This window comes from Antechinus flavipes, chromosome 4 (assembly GCF_016432865.1).
Source record: "Antechinus flavipes isolate AdamAnt ecotype Samford, QLD, Australia chromosome 4, AdamAnt_v2, whole genome shotgun sequence".
In the NCBI taxonomy this organism is placed as follows: Eukaryota; Metazoa; Chordata; class Mammalia; order Dasyuromorphia; family Dasyuridae; genus Antechinus; species Antechinus flavipes.
Window position 1 is genome coordinate 323899466 of NC_067401.1, and position 19938 is coordinate 323919403.

Consider the following 19938-nt stretch of genomic DNA (forward strand, 5'->3'; position numbering starts at 1 on the left):
CTCTTGCTCAGTAATCAGATCCCCACATAGTCATGAGATAAGTTTTCTAAGGCTGAAGCTGGCTCCCAACCCCAGCTACCTCCAGGATTTGTTTGTTGATTTGGAAGAGTTGGTTTGGAGATGTTTACACTTCATTCAGGCTTTACCTTTGCTTCTAGAGGTCAAGTCTTTTCTGGGGTCGCCTTAAGTTGCTTTAGAACATCTGTTTTTGCCTGATTTTAGCCCAACTTTTCTTTCTTCTTATTTACTATCTATTCCCTTTGAAACCATGTTTTATCTTTTTCTTTGGAAGGAATTCAAAGAGCTGAAAGTTTTCTGAATCCACCATCTTCACAGAATCCTTTTATAGCAATAGTATTTGTCTCTCTGTTGCTGAAGAACTACTCTGTATATTGGAGAAGAGCCTTAGAAGAGGTCTGCTTTTTTATTGGTGCTGATCATTCAGCATAGGAGCTGGGGAGCTTGAACTGCAGCTTTTTTCCCCTAGATTATTGATGGGTATTCTAATCAAAAGCCTATATGAGGGGCAGCTAGATGACACAGTGGAAAAAGCATCAGCCCTGAAGTCATAAGGACCTTAGTTCAAATCTGGCCTCAGACACTTAACACTTCCTAGCTGTATGACTCTGGGAAAGTGCTGAGATTAAGAAAGGAGGTTTCCAGAATATGGAGGATATTCTTAGGAGAGTCATTGATGGGACAAAACGATTTCCTGGCTTGGGAGGTCACTTTAAAAGGAGTCTTTGGGATGAGTTCTTTGCTTTGCCCTCCAGTCAGAGGGGCAGAGCTTATTAAGAGTACTGATGAGGTGTGAGTACCAAAGCTGATACAGTCTCTCAAGTTGATAAATTTCCCAGTTAGATTTCTTGAGAATATGATCATGATGTGATCCAATTCAAGAAGTAAAACTGATAGTAAAGGTATAGGTAATAGTTATAATTTGAATTCTGTGGTTCTATGTGTATGTGTTATATAACAAATTAGAAATAAAACCAAGAATAGCATCCAAATATCACTCTAGTTCTCTACCTCCAAAACTTTTTGATGTGTTGGTTTTATTTTTTCCTTTTATTTTTTAAACTTATATATTTAATATTTTCCTCAGTTAACATTTAAAATAATTTTTTACATTTGTTTTAAAAACTTTTGAGTTTGGGGGCAGCTAGGTGGTATGGTGGATAGAGCACCAGCCCTGAAATCAGGAGAACGTGAGTTTAAATCTGACCTCAGACAGTTAACACTTCCTAGTTGTGTGACCCTGGGTAGGTCACTTAACCCCAATTGCCTTAGCAAAAAGTAATAATAATAGTAATTAATTAATAAACAAACAAAAAAAAAAACTTTGGAGTTCCAGATTTTTTCTTATCCCTACCCCCATGGCTTATTAAGAAACCATGTGTGCAATTATGCAAAACATTTCCATAAGTCATGTTGTGAAAGAAAACAGATCTCCCACTCTAATTTTTAAAGAAAACCCTCAAGAAAAATAAAATTAAAAAAAACTTTAAAAAGTTTCAGACACACAAAGAGAATTCTTCAATCTATATCCAGACGCAATCAGTCTCTTCTCTGGATATGGATTAGATTTTTCATCATAAGTCCTTCAAATAGTTGTGGATCATCATACTGCTGAGAATAGCAAAGTCATTTACTGATTTTGTACTGTATTTATTTACAGTCTCATAATGGCAAAGTCATCCCAAAACATCTTACTTTGTATATAATACAGTTCACTTTGCTTGAGTCCATGGAGGATTTTCTAGGGTTTTTTCTGAAAGCATCCTGCTTATCATTTCCGATAGAACAATAATTTTTCATGACAATCACCATAATTTATTCAGCCATTCCCCAATTGATAGGTATCCCCTCAATTTCCAATTTTTTTGCTCTGAGAAGAGAGCTGCTACAAATATTTTTGTACATATAGGTCCTTTTCCTTTTTAAAAAAAAAATCTCTTTGAGTATTCTTGTCACTTCTAACAGTGGTATTGTTAGGTCAAAGGATATGTATGAATTTATAGCCCTTTGGGCATAGATCATACCTTTTGGTCATTTATCAATTGGGGCATGACATTTTTTTAATAAATTTTACTCAGTTCCCTCTATGTTTGGGAAATGAGGCCTTATCTGATAAACTTGCTTCAAAATTCTTTTTACATTTACTATTGCTAACTGTATTTCTCCCCATTTATTTTATCCTCTTTCTTTTTTCACTCTGTCCCTCCTCAAAAGTGTTTTGCTGACCACCCCCTCTTCCAATGTGCCCTTTCTTTTATCACCCCCTTTTCTCATATCCCATTCCCCTCCTCTGATAGATTTCTATGCCCATATTGAGTATGTATGTTATTTCCTCTGAGCCAATTCTGGTGTGAATAAAGCTCACTCATTCCCCCTCTTTTCTCCTCTTCCCTTCCACTGTAAAAGCTTTTTCTTGCCTTTTTTTAATGACAGAACATTTTGATGTGTTGATTTTTAATACGCAGTGTTCAACTCTGGAGTATATGGGGTATTCAGGGAGTAACAGTAACTCTGCTGTGAGAGCTTGCCAAGCTCTTATCAGGACTGCTCATCTTCCTTTGGTGTCCACCTGCTATCCAACATTCATCTGTGGCTCCATGCAGTTGTGGCATGCATAATGATCACACCCTGGTAAAACTGTCTTGACAGATGGGCTTGAAGGTTGAAGGTTGAAAGTAACTGAGCAGCCGCCAACCTATTGGTGAGATAGGAGGATGTCTGTCCCAAGCATGTGAAGACTTACCCCAATAGAATAGGCAGAGGACCAGAATTTGTTCCCATAGCTACAGAGCATGTGAAAGGAGGAGCTGAGAAGCTTGATCAAACATCAAAGATGCCAAAGTCATCCCCTGCATCTCAAGCCCTAGTTAGTCCTTCTTACCACTGGGTGTCAAGGACTCTAAAAAAGAATGAGGTTGACAGCTTTGTGTCTCACTTTTAATTCAATTCACGAGCAAGTCAAAACATCACCCATGATGTCATTTTATTGATTCTCTTCAAAAATGGAAGAACAACATTCAACTCTGAAAAGTGGTGCAGCTTAGTAGGTAAAGGGTCTTGGGAATTAGGGAGATGTGGGTTCAAGTCCTGCCTCTAGTTGTGAGGCTCTGGGCAGACTACTTAAACTTTTTAGTTTCCCAGGCAACTTTCTAGGATTCAGGGGAAATTTCAGGGGAATTGTTGATGTACCTTAATCAGTCAATAAGTATAAAATGTTTATTTCAAGACATTTTGTTCAGGAAAAAAACATGAACTTACAAGGTAGTTTTGGGGAAATATATACAAGTAAGTGGGGTGGCGTTTGAACTGGATCTTGAAGGAAACCCAAGATTCCAAGAGGCAGGGGTAACCAGAGTACATTTAAGGCATGAAAGATAGCCAGTACAAAAACATGGAGATAGGAAATGAAGCGTCATCTGTACAGAACAACAGATAAGTCAATATCTAGATGTCTCTATGCAAAGAGAGAAGTCAAAACCCTGAAAAGTTAGGAATCTCTTATTATCCAGAAATTTAAATGACACAGGAATTTATATTTGATCCTAGAAACAAGAAGGTGTTGTTAGAATTTATTCAGAAGGATGCATGACATGAAGACTTGTGCTTTAGGAAAATCTTTTTGGTGGTTGTGAGGAATAAATTAGAATTAGAATTAGGAAGATGCTTGAGGCAGGGAAACCAAATGGAAGATTATCGTGGTAGTACTGATAAAGAGATGTTAAGGGTCTGAACCAGGATGGCTGTGTAAATGAAGAGAAGATAACATGTGAGAAATACTGAAGAGATGAGTAGGAGTTTCTACACCAGGAAATTCCCATGCTGAAACCATAAGTATAGATTCTTCCCACCCACCCCTAATATATTAGCACTAAGATATTGCAATATTGATTATTGAAATGGTTTAACAGAATCCTTTGATGTATTGTATACTTCTAGGAATTCTTTATCAGACATTCCAGATATAGAATAAACTTGTAACTTTTGGAACTTTGAATAGAGAAATCTTTGCAGAAATGTCAGTAAGAGAGTCTTCCAACAAGACTCAGGTGATTGAGTGTTTTCAAAGGAGGTTCAGCACTTGGACACCAATTATCAACAAATCATTGAATAAACAGGTAAGTTCCTCAAGCTTACTTTTACTACAAAATGTGAATTCACATTTTGCCAATTAAAAAAAAAAATTCCTCTATACTGTGATGACCGGGTATTTTAAAATTAGCCAGAGTCAGAAATTCAGGTTAAGGGAAAATCTTCGATTTTTATTCTCTGTGGAGGGGAAGGGGGATTAGCAATGTGAGCAGCCTCAACAGGAACCCAGCAAGCAGTCTCTCTCTGCCTCTCTTCCTGCCCTTCTGCCTCCACCCATCAAAATCGTCCCTACATCATTTCCTATACAACACATCAGGACTTGCACAAAGACTGGGCGGGGGCCATTATTTCTCCAAGAATATATATTAATAGAGTATGGTCCAATTACTATTTAGCCTCACGTGCTTAGGACCTTAGTGCACCAACTCGGAGCCTCAGCCCATTACACTATACATTCTTAGATTCATAGATTTATGGCTAGAAGGGAACTCAAAGGTTATCTATAGATGTTCAACACCTTTACTTTACACTTAAGATGTTGATGCCAAGAGAGATTATTTAACTTGCCCAAATTTCCTACACATTGTAAGCACCTAAAATTAGTTTGAATACTAATTCAAACTCAGTTCCTTTGATTCCAAATCCCAGGGGTTTTTCTACTGTATCAAAATCATATGCCTTTAAAACAATAAATTTCTTTTTTAATTATTATTAAAGTTTTTTATTTCAAAACATATGCATAGATAATTTTTAACATTCACCTTTGCAAAACTTTGTTTTCCAAATTTTTTCCCTCCATTCTCCCACCCCTTCCCCTAGATAGCAAGTACTCTAATATATGTTAAACATTTGCAAATATTCCATACATATTTCCACAATTATCATGCTGTACAATAAAAATCAGATCAAAAAGGGAAAAATGAGAAAGAAAGCAAAATGCAAGCAAATAACAAAAGAGTGAAAATGCTATGTTGTGATCCATACTCAGTTCCCACAGTCCACTTTCTGGATGCAGATGATTCTCTACAACACAAGACTATTGGAAGTGGCCTGAATCATCTCATTGCTGAAAAGAGCCATGTCCATCAGAATTGATCATTGTATAATTTAAGTAATGAATTTCTTTAAACAGAGTTCCAATTTCCCTAGACATGTCTACTTAGCAATATTTATTTATTCTGCCTAATTGGCTAATGCCGTGTTGAACTGGGAAAATTTAACTTAGAAATTGAAATGTATAAAAATATTTCATTTTGTTTTTCTACAGCTTTTTCAGGAAAGAGTTAGTCTTATAACTCATTGGTTTGATCTGTGGACTGATAAGCAACGAAAAGAATTTCTACTTACAATATTGCAAAAATGCAGTCACTCACAACTAAAGTAAGTTTTAATATAAGAATATGCTTATTTTAAAGAAAGAAGACTATGGTAGGATGTTTATTTGAACTTAAAAAATATTTCTCCTTAAAAATTAAAAAAAAAATCCCACAAAGTAACCAATTTTAGAAACTATCTTTATGCAGGCATCTTTCAGTATATAACTATCTGCTGAGGCAAAAATACTTTGAAAAGAGCATGAACTCCCCCAAACAGCAGTAAAATAGACTTTAGAATTAGGAAGAGGCCTTTGAGGTGGCCTAGTACAATTCCCTCATTATATAGAAAAGACAATAGAAGTCCTTGAGAGGGAAGTGACTTCTGTAAAGTGACACAAGAATTATCAGAATAAGAATTTGAATGCAAGTGAACTGACTCCAAATTCAGCTCTCTTTCTATGATACTATGCTGTCTCTTAGTTCAGTATAGCAGGAATTGGCAAAAGGCCTCAGTAATTTTCTCCCATTATACAACTGTGTTTGCTAGAACTATCAGGTTGATGTTGGATTTATCATAATTAAGGCAAAGCAGACAGTACATGAAATGCCTATGAAATAATGACACATCAGCATCTTATTACTACAAGCATGACATAGAGCTACTACTGTTTGAAAACACTGCTTTTTTCTTGACTTTCTTTCCCTGGCCTCTTCCTTCCCATCTCTCTTTTTTGCTTCCCTTTCTTTCCCACCTTCCCCATTCTTCTCACATGCTATAACTTCTAATTCATTTAGATTTTTAATCAATTCTTTCTCTTATCTGTTCACTTACTTTACCTCCAGATATCTCTTTGCATTATTCTGGGAACTTATATGCATTTGATGCTAATTTATTGAGTGACTTATTGGAGACAGACACCTGTTTGCCCATCTTCAAAGACTGCTAAGATAAGCAGCAAGAAAAATACCCAAATCATTGAATTTTTAAAACATATAATTTATTATAACACTGGTTATAGTTTATTCCCTTCATTTTATCTTTATAGTTCTTGAGTTAACAAATCTAGTCACTTTGTAATGTGCTACATTTTATTCCCTATCACAAATCAAGCAACTTTAGCTGTTACCACTTGAGGTCATTAGAGATCTTGTGGCATTTTTCAAGGAATAGCAATATTAGACCTGTTCAGGTAGACCTACATCAATTCTGTAGCATTTAGATTTTTCCTTTTGTAGGACAAGAATGATATCAGTTCTGTAATTAGCCCAATGTGCAAAGTACTGTGCTAATAACTAGGGATAGAAATACAAAAGTAAAAAAATCTCTGTTTTTAAGGAGCTCACATTCTTAGAGGGGTATTTAGCTTCAAGTGAGATGTAAAAGACCAGTGGCTCTAATGGGTCAGTGCCAAATCAGATGATAATGCATCCTCGTTAGTGTCATTTTCATTGATGAAAACTGTATCTGCTGAGCCATTTAATAGAGGTAAGGATTTGGTGATGAGAACTTTCTTTTCTGGGTCTTCAGGAACTGTGGTTTCTGAGGGAGGTAGGAATTGTAGCACCTGGAGAGGCAGTTGACAGGTCTCATAAACACCATGATTGTTTCTTTAAATGGTGATTGGTGTGGCTGATGATGTCTATGGCTGGAAGGTAGGTTGGTTGTCTGAGAAGCATTGCTATTCTTGGGGCTTTAGAGTTCAGCAATTGACGGTGGTAGTGGTGGTGGGAGGGATGGTAGACTGACTGATACTCCAAAAGAGTTGTTCACGATAGACAATGGACTAAAAACAGGGCCAATGATATAAGCTATAGCTATTATACCCAGGGTTCTTGAGTATGTGGTTCTAGACTATTACCATTGAGGCCAAAGGGCAAGTGGTGGTCAAGATGATTAGCAGTGGCTTGACTCACTTTATACATGCCAGTGCCTATCTCTCCCTCAGCATACCCTGCTTCTTCAACTGGGTTGATTTGCTTTGGTGGTGACAGTTGGTGCTTGAGGAGAAGAGGATGACAGGACCTTTCCCACAAATGTTGCTTTCCTCCCTTAGACAATGGCTTTGGGGACTAAGCTGAAAGCAGGACTGATGATCTTGGTGATATTTTCTGTAAAAATAAATGCCCTATTTAATAGTAGTTATATTTCCTCATGGGTGGTATATACTCTTCAAAATTCAATGAAATGTTTACTATTCTACATTAGATGTTGTCCTCAAATACTTGAGTGGCTGTTGATATTTGAATATTTGATGGCAAGATTTGTCCTTCTTACTACATCACTTTAGGTTAATACTAGAACAATTCATATTAAGATTTTCAAGAATTGCTCACCATCCCAATTCCTACTCACACTAGTAGGGTTGGGTATCCAAGGTATAACTGCTATTTCAAATGATAGGGACAACCCTGTGGATGGCTACTCCTAACAAATACTGTAGCTCACAAGCCCCCACCAATATTTTTCCTATTCATTATCAGCCAGTAGACCCAGATCTTAGAAAATATTTCTTTTTCTGAGTTATTCTGATGTGTCATTATGGTATCCTTGTCAGTAGGCTAGTCTTTCTGTTGTTTTCTCAGGTGTCATTCCTGTGCAGTCTGATTCTCTATTGAGCTGACTATTCACAGATAACAATACCAGGACAAGATTATTGATCTTCTGAACTCCTTGTTAGGTAGGTGCAGCCTCTACTGGGTTCCAGCCTTAGGGGTAGCTCTGTATGACTGGATTCTTCAGCTGGTATCCTACTGTCGCTTTTTAGAAAGGACAGAGACACTTAGCCTAGAACTGGAAGAAATCTTTCCAGTTTTCTCCTTTAGGCCTTTGATCTGAAGTTTATCATTTCCTAAGCAGAGAAGAGGAGAGGTATTATTTCTTCTGAGGTTTCTGCCTTGTCCAGATCTAGGACCTCATCCAGATTCCTGTTGGGATCTTGAATCAGTCTTTCCCTTAGGGACAAGTTTGTTGTCTCGTTTTGCTTTTTTTATTTTCAACTAAGTCACCTTGAACCTCAGAATTTCTTTTAAAAAAACAAGAAGGAATGCCTAATTTACACCTGAAAGGGTCTCTCTCCTAACATTTCATCTGTCTTTGCCTTCCATAAGCTTTAACTTTGCAGAAGTAAAAAAGAGGTACACCCTTATATCCAGCAGCTCCGAGTTTTTCTTGTGCCAGGAGTCTGGGTGATACCATGGAAGCAAGGGGACCAGATTTTTGGAGATGGAAGAGCTGTATTCAAATCTCAGATCTGCTATTTAATTATCTCTGTGACCTTTAACCATTGTGGGCCTCATCTAAAAAGATAAATGTTGGACTTTATGTTCTCTAAGGATCCTTGCAGCTATAAATCAAAGGTCCTGTGGTTGAATTAAATAGCTGGAGGAGAAAAAAGGATATGAAGCTCAAAGTAAAATTTTCCACTTGTTTATAGTTCTAGTAGGAGATTTGTTCAAAGAGGAAGTTATAAACAGGAGTGAGCTCCAACCAGCTCTTACCTGTGAAATGTCATTTGTTAAATTTTCATTGTATTTTTGCCTTAGACACAAGCAAATGCTACAAGTCAGGACTTGTTATATTGTTTTGTTGATTGTCTAAACGTATTAAAACATGGACAAAATGCTAATATTCAAATTAAACCTAAAAATGTGTCCTGCATACGGGAACATCTGTTAAACATTTACCAGAGTATCTTGGTTTAAAACTATTAGGAAAATGAGCTTTAGGATTTCTCACATAATTCATGAAGACAACTGTCCGTGTGAACAAAAATAACTGATTAGAAAAAGTCTTACTATTTGAAGAACTTATTTTATAAATTACAATATAAATAAATCATTTAGTATTCTTATTACATACAGAATCATTTCATTATCCAAAATGATTATTCTTATTATTGCTTTTGACACACCAAATTGCTTGTGACAGATAACTGCTGTAGGGAAGATCACTATGAGCAAGTTATTACCATGTGAAAAAATATTGTTCCTCATGAAGCTTTAGCAACTAGACCTTTGAAAAATATTTTGAAGAAGATTTTACTACTGTTTCCATCAGGTCCATATTCATGAAAAAATATTGTGCTGATGTATATATTAAAGGCATGCCAAAAGTGATTTCTTGTTGATTTAAACTAAGAAGCTAATTCCAAAAGTGTCAAGCTTGATACTTTCCATGTTCTATGACTCTTGAGACTAGAACAGCAGAAGAAAGTCAGGGTGTTTTAGTCTGTCACACATGGAAGAACTTGTACAAACTGAATTCTCTGAGTCAGCTTCCTTACTAAACTTGTAGAGCAAGTTTTCATAAACTGCCAGGTAGTGACATGCTTTCTGATTATTCATTATGCAAAGGCTAGTTATATTTTCAAACAGGCAAGCTCTTGTTTTTCTTAGGAGGGTGGGGGAGCTTCAGTGTAAACATTATTCCCTTCAGCAAATTTTGAATGGATATTAACAATACAGTTTATTTAATAAATTCATTTCAACAATGGAGTTCAAGATCTGATTCTTTTCACGCCTACTATGGCATCAGGTAGGAGGTGGCAAGAGACAGAAATAAGAAATAGGATAAAGGCACAGAGGAAATCTTTGCATAGAGAATCAGAGCCAACATTAAGGACCATGGGTTTTCTGGCCATCTACACACTCTTAACTCTATGCTAATCCTGACATCCAAATGCAGGTAAATGCAGGTAAAATCTAAGTTAAGACAAAAAAGTACAAAACATTTAAATGAAAGTGATTTAAATCAGACTAATATGAAAAATGTCCTTGAGTTATATTAAGTTGTGAATGTAAATTTGTTGATATTAGAAAAAATGAAAATAACAATGGTAGGATTGATGAGGTTTAGATTTGGGGAACCCAAATGAAATTAGGGTTTCTGGTGGTCAGGGAGTTAAATGATAAAGTCTAGTGGCAGGTTTGAGGTTCAGGGAGCCAAATGGAGAGGTTTGGCTCCCCTGCCCCTTTGGGATTTGGTGCAAGGATAGGGAGTTTTGGGGACTCCCTTCTGGCAATGCAGAGGTTCTCTGTAAAGGAATTTGCAGACCTCAAAACCTAGATTGATAAAAGAGGTTTATTATCGGGATTGGAAGTAAGGTTAAAGTCTGGTTAGAGAAATAGGTGAGGATAAAGAGAGGATGGCACTGGAAAGAGTATTCCAGTGTACAGAGGCTCCTTAGGATGCCAAGCATGGTAAGCTGACATGTTTGGAACCTCTGCAAAGAGAGGGTTTTAGTTTGGCTCTTTTTATAATGAGAGGTTTAGCTAAAGGAGGCCTGTGGGTGGAGTCCCAGGTTGGCTCCTGGCTGGGTTTCAGCTAGGGCTAGAATTTGAATTGAATTCAATGAGTTTCAGGACTGAGCCAACCCCACCCAGATAACAAAGATGAAACTGTTTGTCCTTCAGGGCAGGGGTCCCTCACTGAGGCAGAGTTGAAGGAGATTTTCGTCTTTAAGGATTTTCAGAGTTTCAGGGTCCCCTCTTCAGAATCACTTAAAAATATTGAGGAAACCTTTAAAAAGAAGGTATCATTAAAAAGCCATCTCTAAAGATTATGTAAAAAAGGAAGAAATGAGCCTATTTTGTGTTGATTATATTAGAAAGGGGCAGTGAGAGAGGATATGTTATGTATTGATTATATAAGGGGAAAAAAAAAACCTAAGAACCTTTTGAGAATCAATTAAGAACATTTTTTAAAGTCACCGGTCTGGATACATAACTTTTCAAGTAGAGTGGGGAAAAAGTGAGATAGTGATTTGGCCTGCTTGGGAAGGGGACCATATAAAACACAGACTTTTGAGAGAAGAAAAAAAGGAGAATAACATTTGAATTTCCATCAGGAGAAAGAACAAGAGAGCAAAGACTTGGGAATTCTCAGTAAGAGTAAGATATAGGTAGAATAAAAAAAGGATTCCTAAAAGTGAGATGCAAATGATGAGGCTAGTGGTCAAGAATTGAAGTGGAGAATTCTCTCTGGTCAGCACAGGTCCAATGCAAAAGAATTCACAAATCCAAAAATCTGAGTGGCAGAAGAGGGAATTTTATTGGCACTGAGAAGCCAGTTTTGCTAGGAAGGCAGACTTCTTAATGGGTAAAAGATCCTGTTAGGGAAATAACAAAGGTTAACACTGAGAAGAAAATATCTTCATGGTGGGCAAAAGTCCTAGCAGGCAGCTTTGTCAAGAAGAGAACTTCCTTAGCAAGCATAATTCTGTTTCGTACTTCTGCAAAGATTCAGGGTTCAGAATTGTCTTTTATTAGCAGTCTGAGGCTTGGGCTTCCATTCAAAATTGAATGAGATTCCTTCAATGTTGTCAATTCCCCAGGCCTACATTTCCAGTTGAAAAGAGATTACTTATCTTGGAGTTTGCAGCTACTCAATAGGATTATGAGCTGAGATCTCCAACTGAATAAAATCACTTAATTGGGAGTTTGAAAGCTTTTCCCAGAGTCTGGGAATTCCCTGAAGGGAATCTGGGCCACCCCCCAAAAGACCTCAGTTTCAATGTAGGGTGATTTGAGCAAGATCTCCAATTGAATGAAACCACTTAATTTGGGGAGGAGGGTGTTGTCTGGGAAAGATATGCTTTTCCCAGGGGACAGCTTGAGACCCTGAGTCACCCTTCTTTTACAGATTAAAGGGGACACAGTTTCAGCATTCACCCCCATTAATAGGTCTTGAGAAAAGGTTCCTAAAGTACAAAGTACTCTGTCAGTCTGCATCTACTCAAACCTATGTATTTTCTTACTAATTTTCCAAAGGATTATTTATTAGTTCAAAGCAAAGAATTTTTTTTTTTTTTTTTTTGCATTGAGGCAACTGGAGTTAAGTGACTTGCCCAGAGTCACACAGCTAGGAAGTGTTAAGTGACTGAGACCAGATTTGAACTCAGGTCTTCCTGACTTCAGGGCTGGTGCTTTAGCCACTGCACCACTCCGCTGCTCCTAAAGCAAAGAGGTTGAATGAAATAACATAATAAGAAATTAATAGCAGATGTCCTTCCCAGGACCTGAGCCACATTTTCCCACAGGTTCATATGCCATCACTCCATAGGGAACATACCTGGAGGGATACACAAATAGGGGAAGATGTAGCACAAAGCACATCAAAGCACATGAAAAGCACTCCTTTGATACTGCAGGACTGCTAATGTTAATGATGCCATTGCCCTGAACACTCTGAGACTTGAGTTCTGCTCGGCTTCCACCTGAGTGTTTCATAATATTTCTGTGTCCTCCTGCTAAGCAATCCTCTGCCTCTCTGTGTGGTTTTCGCTGTTGTTGCATATGAGGTGTAAATATGAGTTCTACTTCTCCATAATATAGTTAATAGTCTCTGCTATTGTCTATTTTAGTTTAAAGCCTAGAACTTAAACTTCAGTCCTTTCAGACATGTCCTCTTAAAATTTTATTCCTCATTAGAGAGGAACCAAAAACTTTACTTTCTTTTCATAGTCAGATATGTTTGCCCCCAGACTTAACCCCTAGGGCCAAAATTCTTTGGAATATAGAGCAACCAGCCAAGTAATTATAGCTCATGGGAATAAAATAGTCCATCTGTTGAACTTTCTTCTTCCTGATCAAATTCATGTCCCAAAACTATCTGATTTAGGATTAGAAAGTCAGTGTAATTTTCATTTATTTAAGGAGAATTTGGTCTTGTGAAACCCATTTAAGGCAATCTTGCCAAAGAAACCTCCACTAAAGGAGAAGAAGGAAGAGTTTATGTGGAAACTGGGATGTGACATAGTCCACTTTTCTTTCAAGGTCTTTGGATTGACATACATATGAATCCAGGCAAGAACAAACCTAAAGAAAATTGTAAGGTCATTATCCTCTACCTTCCTGGGCTACATTCCTCTCTTTCTATAGATATATGGCTAGTAATAAACCTCTCAGGGGAGTGACTGACAAGTGAAGAGCCGGTCTTTAGCATATGCTCACATTTACTCTTCCTAACATGAATAGATATTACCTGACTGGTTTCAATCCAATATTTGAAACTTGGGGAAAAATCTGTTTCCATTCATTAGTGACTAAAAGGCTGTAATATTCTCTCTAAAATGCAATCTTCTCTTGTTGGGGTTTTCTTGGGGTCTCTGGAGGCAGCCTTCCTTTCAGTTCAGTAATCACCACACAAGTAGCCAGGGGTTAAAGTCCAAATCCTTTATTGTCTCTTTCCAAATCTTGTCTCCTTTCTTGTGGCCCAGTTAGCTTTCTTATAGTCCAGATCCTTTATTATCTCCTTCCTAGGACTGGGCAGCTTTCTGGAGAGCCTTTCAGTATGGCCGTGGTTCCGAGAGCTGCTTGCCTTCTCTGGCTTCTGAATCTCCCCAGTTGAATCCTGGCTGAGGCTCCTAGCTTATATATATGCTCTCTTATCAAAGGTGTGAATCTTGTAGAACTACAGTAAGTACTAAGTACATGTACTGAACTAGAGAACTGTTAAGTACCATGCTAAATTAGATAACTATTGTCTCTATCAATTCCACTGACTTAGCACCTTATTTCAAGTTCTGGCCCATAACCAAAGGCTAGCAGTATAAAATGACCAAAAGCCTCCTATGTGACTGAGAAACTAGAAAAATTCATGATTTTTATAGATGCTAAACTAGAACTAAATTTGACATATAAAAGGGATGAACCTATCTCCTTTTTGTTTCTTTTCCTTCTTAGATGTATTTTTCCCTAGTCAAAAGTAAATTAATATTCCAATCAGGAATGCTCAGATAATCAGGAGATCCATCAGAATTATTAGTTTCCACCAGCAGCTGTATTTGGTAGCAGAATCCACCAAATGATAAATGATTGATAACAGAGGAAATGCCTAAAGATGAAAATGAAAAGATAGTACCTTGAGAATGTTATCAGTTTCAGGGATTGTGATACCTTGTAATAAAGAATCTTGGCTGTGGATTTTATTATCAATTCTTAAGAGTCTGGAATAAGTTACTCCTAAAATGAAAACTTCACAAAGGGAGAAAAAGACTTCTGGAGCCATGATTCATATGTTGCTCCTTGTTCCTTATACATGTACCTCATTATTTTTAAATTTTAAATTTTGAGACTACTCTCCTAAGGAATTTTGTGTGTAAAAAGGTAGAGTGCCATCCTGAGTTGGGGGAGAATATTTTTGTAACTTGCTATACCTTCTCAGTAAATCCCTTTTCTAAAAGTTAATAAAAATCTACTGGATGATTAACAATGGAGAGTATACCAGATGGGGACTCTGTAAAAATATCAATTTCTCAAGATTACCCCTAGAACTCTGAAAGAAGCAGTAGTCATCACTCTATAGGGACACAATCTGCCAATGCAAGTGGGAGTCAAAAAGAATAAACCTAGAGAGAGTGCTACTTTTTTAAAAAATAAACTGTAGGCAGTTTTAGAAAATCAGGTCATTTTTCCAATCTACCTTGGTATTTACTCCCTTGATTTCTTTCTGTTACCATTCTTCCCTGAGTAATCTAGGCAAGATATTGTTATCTTTTGTGAGCTTGTTAGTTATTGATATCCTTGTTAAGTATTAGCATTTGTCTCTGCAATAAAAAACTAGGAAATAATGGGACTAGACACTAAGAAATACATTATTTCACAACAAGGAAAAGGATAAATCAATAACTACTTTAATTGTTCTTGGTTCACTGACTTAGGTTAAGACAAATCCACCATAATCTGAGTTTTTCACTTTTCATAACAGCAATAGGATGATTCTATAATGCATAAAGTGGTGTTTTTAGGAACATTTGACAAAAAGAAAAGACTTTGTCTTTTTTTTCCTTTCAGGAAATTTTTTATCAAAGTAATTTATGTATTCAGATTATTCACTCTTCTTTCAAGGAGTTTCAGTCATTTGAGACACTATTTATAGAAAGAACTTTAAATAGTAATATCATCTTCTATTTACATGTTTTAGATGTGTGGGCATATCTATAATTATCTTTCTATCTAATATCCCTTCTCTCCAAAACATTAAGTATATTGTTTATAATTAATTTAATGGGCCTTTGAGACAAATTTTTAAGAGGAAATTTGCATCTCTACTAGATCAGACTTCTTTTCATCATGTTGCTATAATTATTACAAGGGAATATGAGTGAAATTTTTGCTCAAAAAGGAAACTTAAGATGGAGTAAAATCTGAATCAAATCAAGTAATAGTGTTAAACATTAGAAGCTCATTATTCTTTTGCGTCTATTATATTTTTTTAAAGTTTTGCTGATGTTTTCTTTTTTATACTACAGACATTCACCAATACTCTCTAAACTGTCCATTCAATATCTCTTTTATCATAAGGAAAAACAGGCAAAACTTGTGTTTCAATAAATTTGTTGGACATCATATTCAATATATAGCATCTGTAAATCATATCTCTCTACAAGAAGGAAGGTGTGCTTTATTATTTGCCCCCTGCAATTAATACTATTACTCATTACTCTTAATTTGGATTCAACTGCCTCTTAGAGTTGTTTTCATTTACATTATTGTCTTAATTGTATGTATATTTTATCTTGGTCCTTCTTTCTTTTTTGTATCATTCATGCAAATCTCTTTAAATTCCTCATATTTTCCTTTTCTTAAAGAGAAATGTTTGATTATATTGATATACCACAAATTATAAGCACAATCAATAGGCACATACTTTATTTCTAGGTTTTTTACTATTACAAAAAAAAAATGGGCTGCTATTAATATGTTGGTGTGGCCAGTGACCACATTTAAACTCTTTATTTAGTATCCTTTCTGCTGGATATTGTTTCATCATTTTGAAATTTTGTGATTGTAAATAAAAACAGATACTATTTGATGTAACATAAGCGTGCAACCCTCCCCCCTTCCCAATCTAAATTTTAGTTCAACTGAAAATATTAAGAAAAATTGTGTTTTCCAACCTAGGTCCCTTTGGATTTTTTCCCTATTTAAATCTATGTAGGAGGTCAAAAACAAAAGCTTTTCTTAGAAAAATGAATTAAGGATGAAATCCAACCTTGAACAAAGCGTAACTCTTGTTTTAGGCTTTCCCTAGTTTAGGCACGGAAGATAGAAAGACAAAAATAGAAAAGGCTTCCTAGCTTTGAAAAGTCCATTATTCTGCAATTTCCTAAGATTGAACAACCAGCAAATGATGAAGGTAAGACTTATATTTGGATCTTTTGATATGGAATTCAGTGAACTTTATGTAACACTATATTTTTCTTCCTTCTTGACTACTCAAATGTGTGGGGATCTTTTCCCTTCTGTGCATTTGAACCATGTAATGTCCGTGGTCTTGATCTCAGCGGGATAGACACCACAAGGATAGCCAGGAATAGAGTCTAAAGTCTTTATCGTCTCCTTCATGGTTTATGTCAGTCACAGTCTGACCCAGTCTTGATCTTAGTGGAGATGTGCAGGAGGAGGAGAACCACCAGGAGGATGGTCAAAGATGGAATAATGTCTCATTTCCATTCCTCTTAGCCCTTAAATACCCTATTTTAATTACATCATTATAGTATACTGTGTGAACTAGAGAACCATTACATCACCATGCTAAGTATTAAATATATGTAAACTAGAGAATCATTATCTCATCAATTCCACTGAGTTAACACCTTGTTGTAAGTATCCTTGTTTCAAATATACTTTTCCAGAGTTCAGGCCCTCTACAGAACCACTCATCTGTCACTTAATTATATTTTGCCTTTCAAATGTGGCATTCAGTTCTTGATGTCATATTTTAAAGAGGAACACTGATAGTGCTTAAGTGAAGGGATTGGAGATCCTGTCATATGAGGAACAGAGATTATTTGAAGACAAGATGACTAGTTAGAGATGCTATTCTACATTTTGGGTGAAATTTCTATGCTCTAATACATTTTGTGAGGATGCTATGTTTGTTTTTTGCTTTTTTGTTTTTTAAAATATTCCTTTCACCATAGTAACTTTTAATAGTCAGGTTCTTTTTTTGTTGTTTGCTCATTTTCCCAGCCTATTTCTTGACTATTAATTTTATGTTAAAGTTAAGTTCTGCTCCTAGGATGAAGAGAATATTGTCCCAAACTTCAGGATTTTTGTGCTTCTCTATTCTCTTTCAAAACTAGTTCTGGGGACCTTTCAAAGTGTTGTAATCTAAGGAAAGATGTAGCCACTGCTTTCCTGGCCTGTGCTCTTTACCCTAAGAAGATATCTTATTAGTATTTAATTGCAAGTGCTATTGCTTTTTTTCTGCTTTGGAACTGAGATCAGTTACCCTGCTCACTTGTAAATGATCACAAGCACTTTTCTCTACTCTAGAATTCTGATGAGGACCCAGCTCTCCTGAAACTACAAGTACGGTGCTCCTTTTGGCCCTGGGACTGTGACCTGGAATTATTAATGGGCCTTCCAAAAGGTCCCATTTTCAGTGCCAGGAGTGTGTCACCTGTAATCTCCTGTGTAAAGGGTCTAACTTGCTTAAAGTCTACAGGCTGAGAACTTCTAAAGCTTGTACTGTCTCTAATATAGCCAAAGCTTGCTGCTGGTTTGTCACTGTATTGCTTATACTGCATTGTACTCCAGGTCTGACCACCACCTGGGTGAGTCAGACTTCCCTTTCCTACTGACACCCTCAATTGTTGGAAAAGTGTTTCACTCTGACTTATTGGTTCTACCACTCCAGAATTCAGTTGGAAATATTATTTTAAAGTTGCTTAAAGGAGAATGTTGGGAGAATTCAGATGAGTTTCTGCTTCCACTCTGCTATCTTGGCTATACAGTCTCAAAAGTTAATTTTTTAAAAATAGTGTTTGCTGTAGCAAATATGAATAAACATGTTCATATATAATATTTGACATAATATAAAAACATTTCAGGACCTACATACAGCAGTAAGTGGCATGGTAAGAACCATAGCGGGAAAGGTAATATCAAGGAATAACTCTAAGGACAGGTATCAAACATCACTTATTCTAAACATCAAATATTACATACATGGGAGAAAGGATTAAATGATTACATCAATATCCAGCTAGGATATTCTGCAGAAAACTTGAATGCAATATTGCTGGATTAAAGGCAACCAAAAAAATTTGTACTCTAGAGAATCTGGTAAAAGAAAGCACATCAGAAATTCTATATACTTTCAATCAGCAATTAAAAACAAAAATCAAGAGGCTAAGATAATGCAGGAAGTTAAATCAGTTAAAAAAAAAAGAACAAAATCATTCAATATCAATTTTAAAAAATCTTACTATAGTAACTTGGATATAAAAAATAACTGAGAAGCCCCAAAGAAAAAAGATGGGGAAAATTTCTGATTGTTTTTGTGATTTCAAGAAGTACAACACAGCACAAGTTGAATCAAATAAGGAACCAAAAACTTGTGAATCATTGATATAATAAAAAAACAGAACAGTTATAAAAAGGGAAATGACTGAAACCTATAACTTCTCTGAAAAACAGAGAGTAATAGGCTGGATAAGAGCCATAATTAGTGGTTCAAAAACTGTATATTGGCACTTGAATTACTAAAAAGACACTTTTCCTTCAGCTTTAGGCCTGAAGCCACCTTTTTAAATGAAAGACATAGCATATCTTTTATTAATAGGTGAGAATACTCATAGCAGCTCCAACTACATACAAAGTATTTGCAGCTTTTATCCTTTAAAAAAAACTTATAGCAACACTTTCAAGTAGATTTTATAATAATTAAGGAGTGAAAACAATGTGCCAATTTTATAAAGAGCAACTTATTGATTCAGTAATTACTGAACAAGGTGTGCCCCATGCATTGACATTTATACTGCCTTTCTTGATTATCACTAACTCTTTAACTCAGTTTCACACTGTTTATTCACACACTATAAATATATTAAGTAGAACCAAGTGTAGTGAGAACACTACAGAACTTGATTTCCATAAATAAATCTGTTCCCTATTTAGATTCCATCAAAGAAATAACATCATGAACAATTCATATAAAACATGACATTATCAGGGGAGGAGCGTATTAACCGATAGTGATACTTCTTAGCTTTGAATTCATTATTATTTCAGTCACTTAGAAAAAAGTATGCTGAATTTGAGGTCATGAGACCAATAAAATAGAGGATTAGATATTTTTGCCAGTCCCACCTAATTCTCATAAAAACTTGAAAGGAATTATTTGTCATAAGTAGAGCAGTTAATTTCCACAGGACCAGAAAAAAAGAAGTCCATATAAGGAAAATAAAAAGACTTAAATCACCAAATATCTCAGCAGGAAGAAAATTCAGTTAAAAATCTAAAGCAAAGTAGATAAATCAGAATATACTAACATTAGAAGTTGTGTGAATTTTCTTTAAATAATTAACTAGTCACTGTCAATAAATCAGTATGAGTCAGAGACAAATTTTTCTGCACTTTACTCAGATTGTGATGAACTCTACCAATAGTTGATGGAAATATGTGTCCTTCACACATTTCAGCTAGTAATATTTATATATTACATAAGACAAAGAAAAAATAGCTGCTCATTATAGCACAGATGATTATACAAAAAAGTATACTTGGT

The 19938-nt window shown here is 35.9% G+C and overlaps 1 protein-coding gene across 2 annotated transcripts in view; it reads left to right on the forward strand.

Moving 5' to 3' along the window:
* Nucleotides 1-2481: 2481 nt before the first annotated feature.
* ECT2L (epithelial cell transforming 2 like) overlaps nucleotides 2482-19938 on the forward strand; it is a 98828-nt gene continuing 81371 nt past the window's right edge. For both annotated transcript variants that reach the window (XM_051997855.1, XM_051997853.1), the window contains exons 1-2: nucleotides 2482-4133; nucleotides 5375-5487. In XM_051997855.1, the coding sequence (XP_051853815.1) occupies nucleotides 4032-4133; nucleotides 5375-5487 (215 nt within the window). In that variant the 5' untranslated portion in view covers nucleotides 2482-4031. The remainder of the gene's footprint in view (nucleotides 4134-5374; nucleotides 5488-19938) is intronic.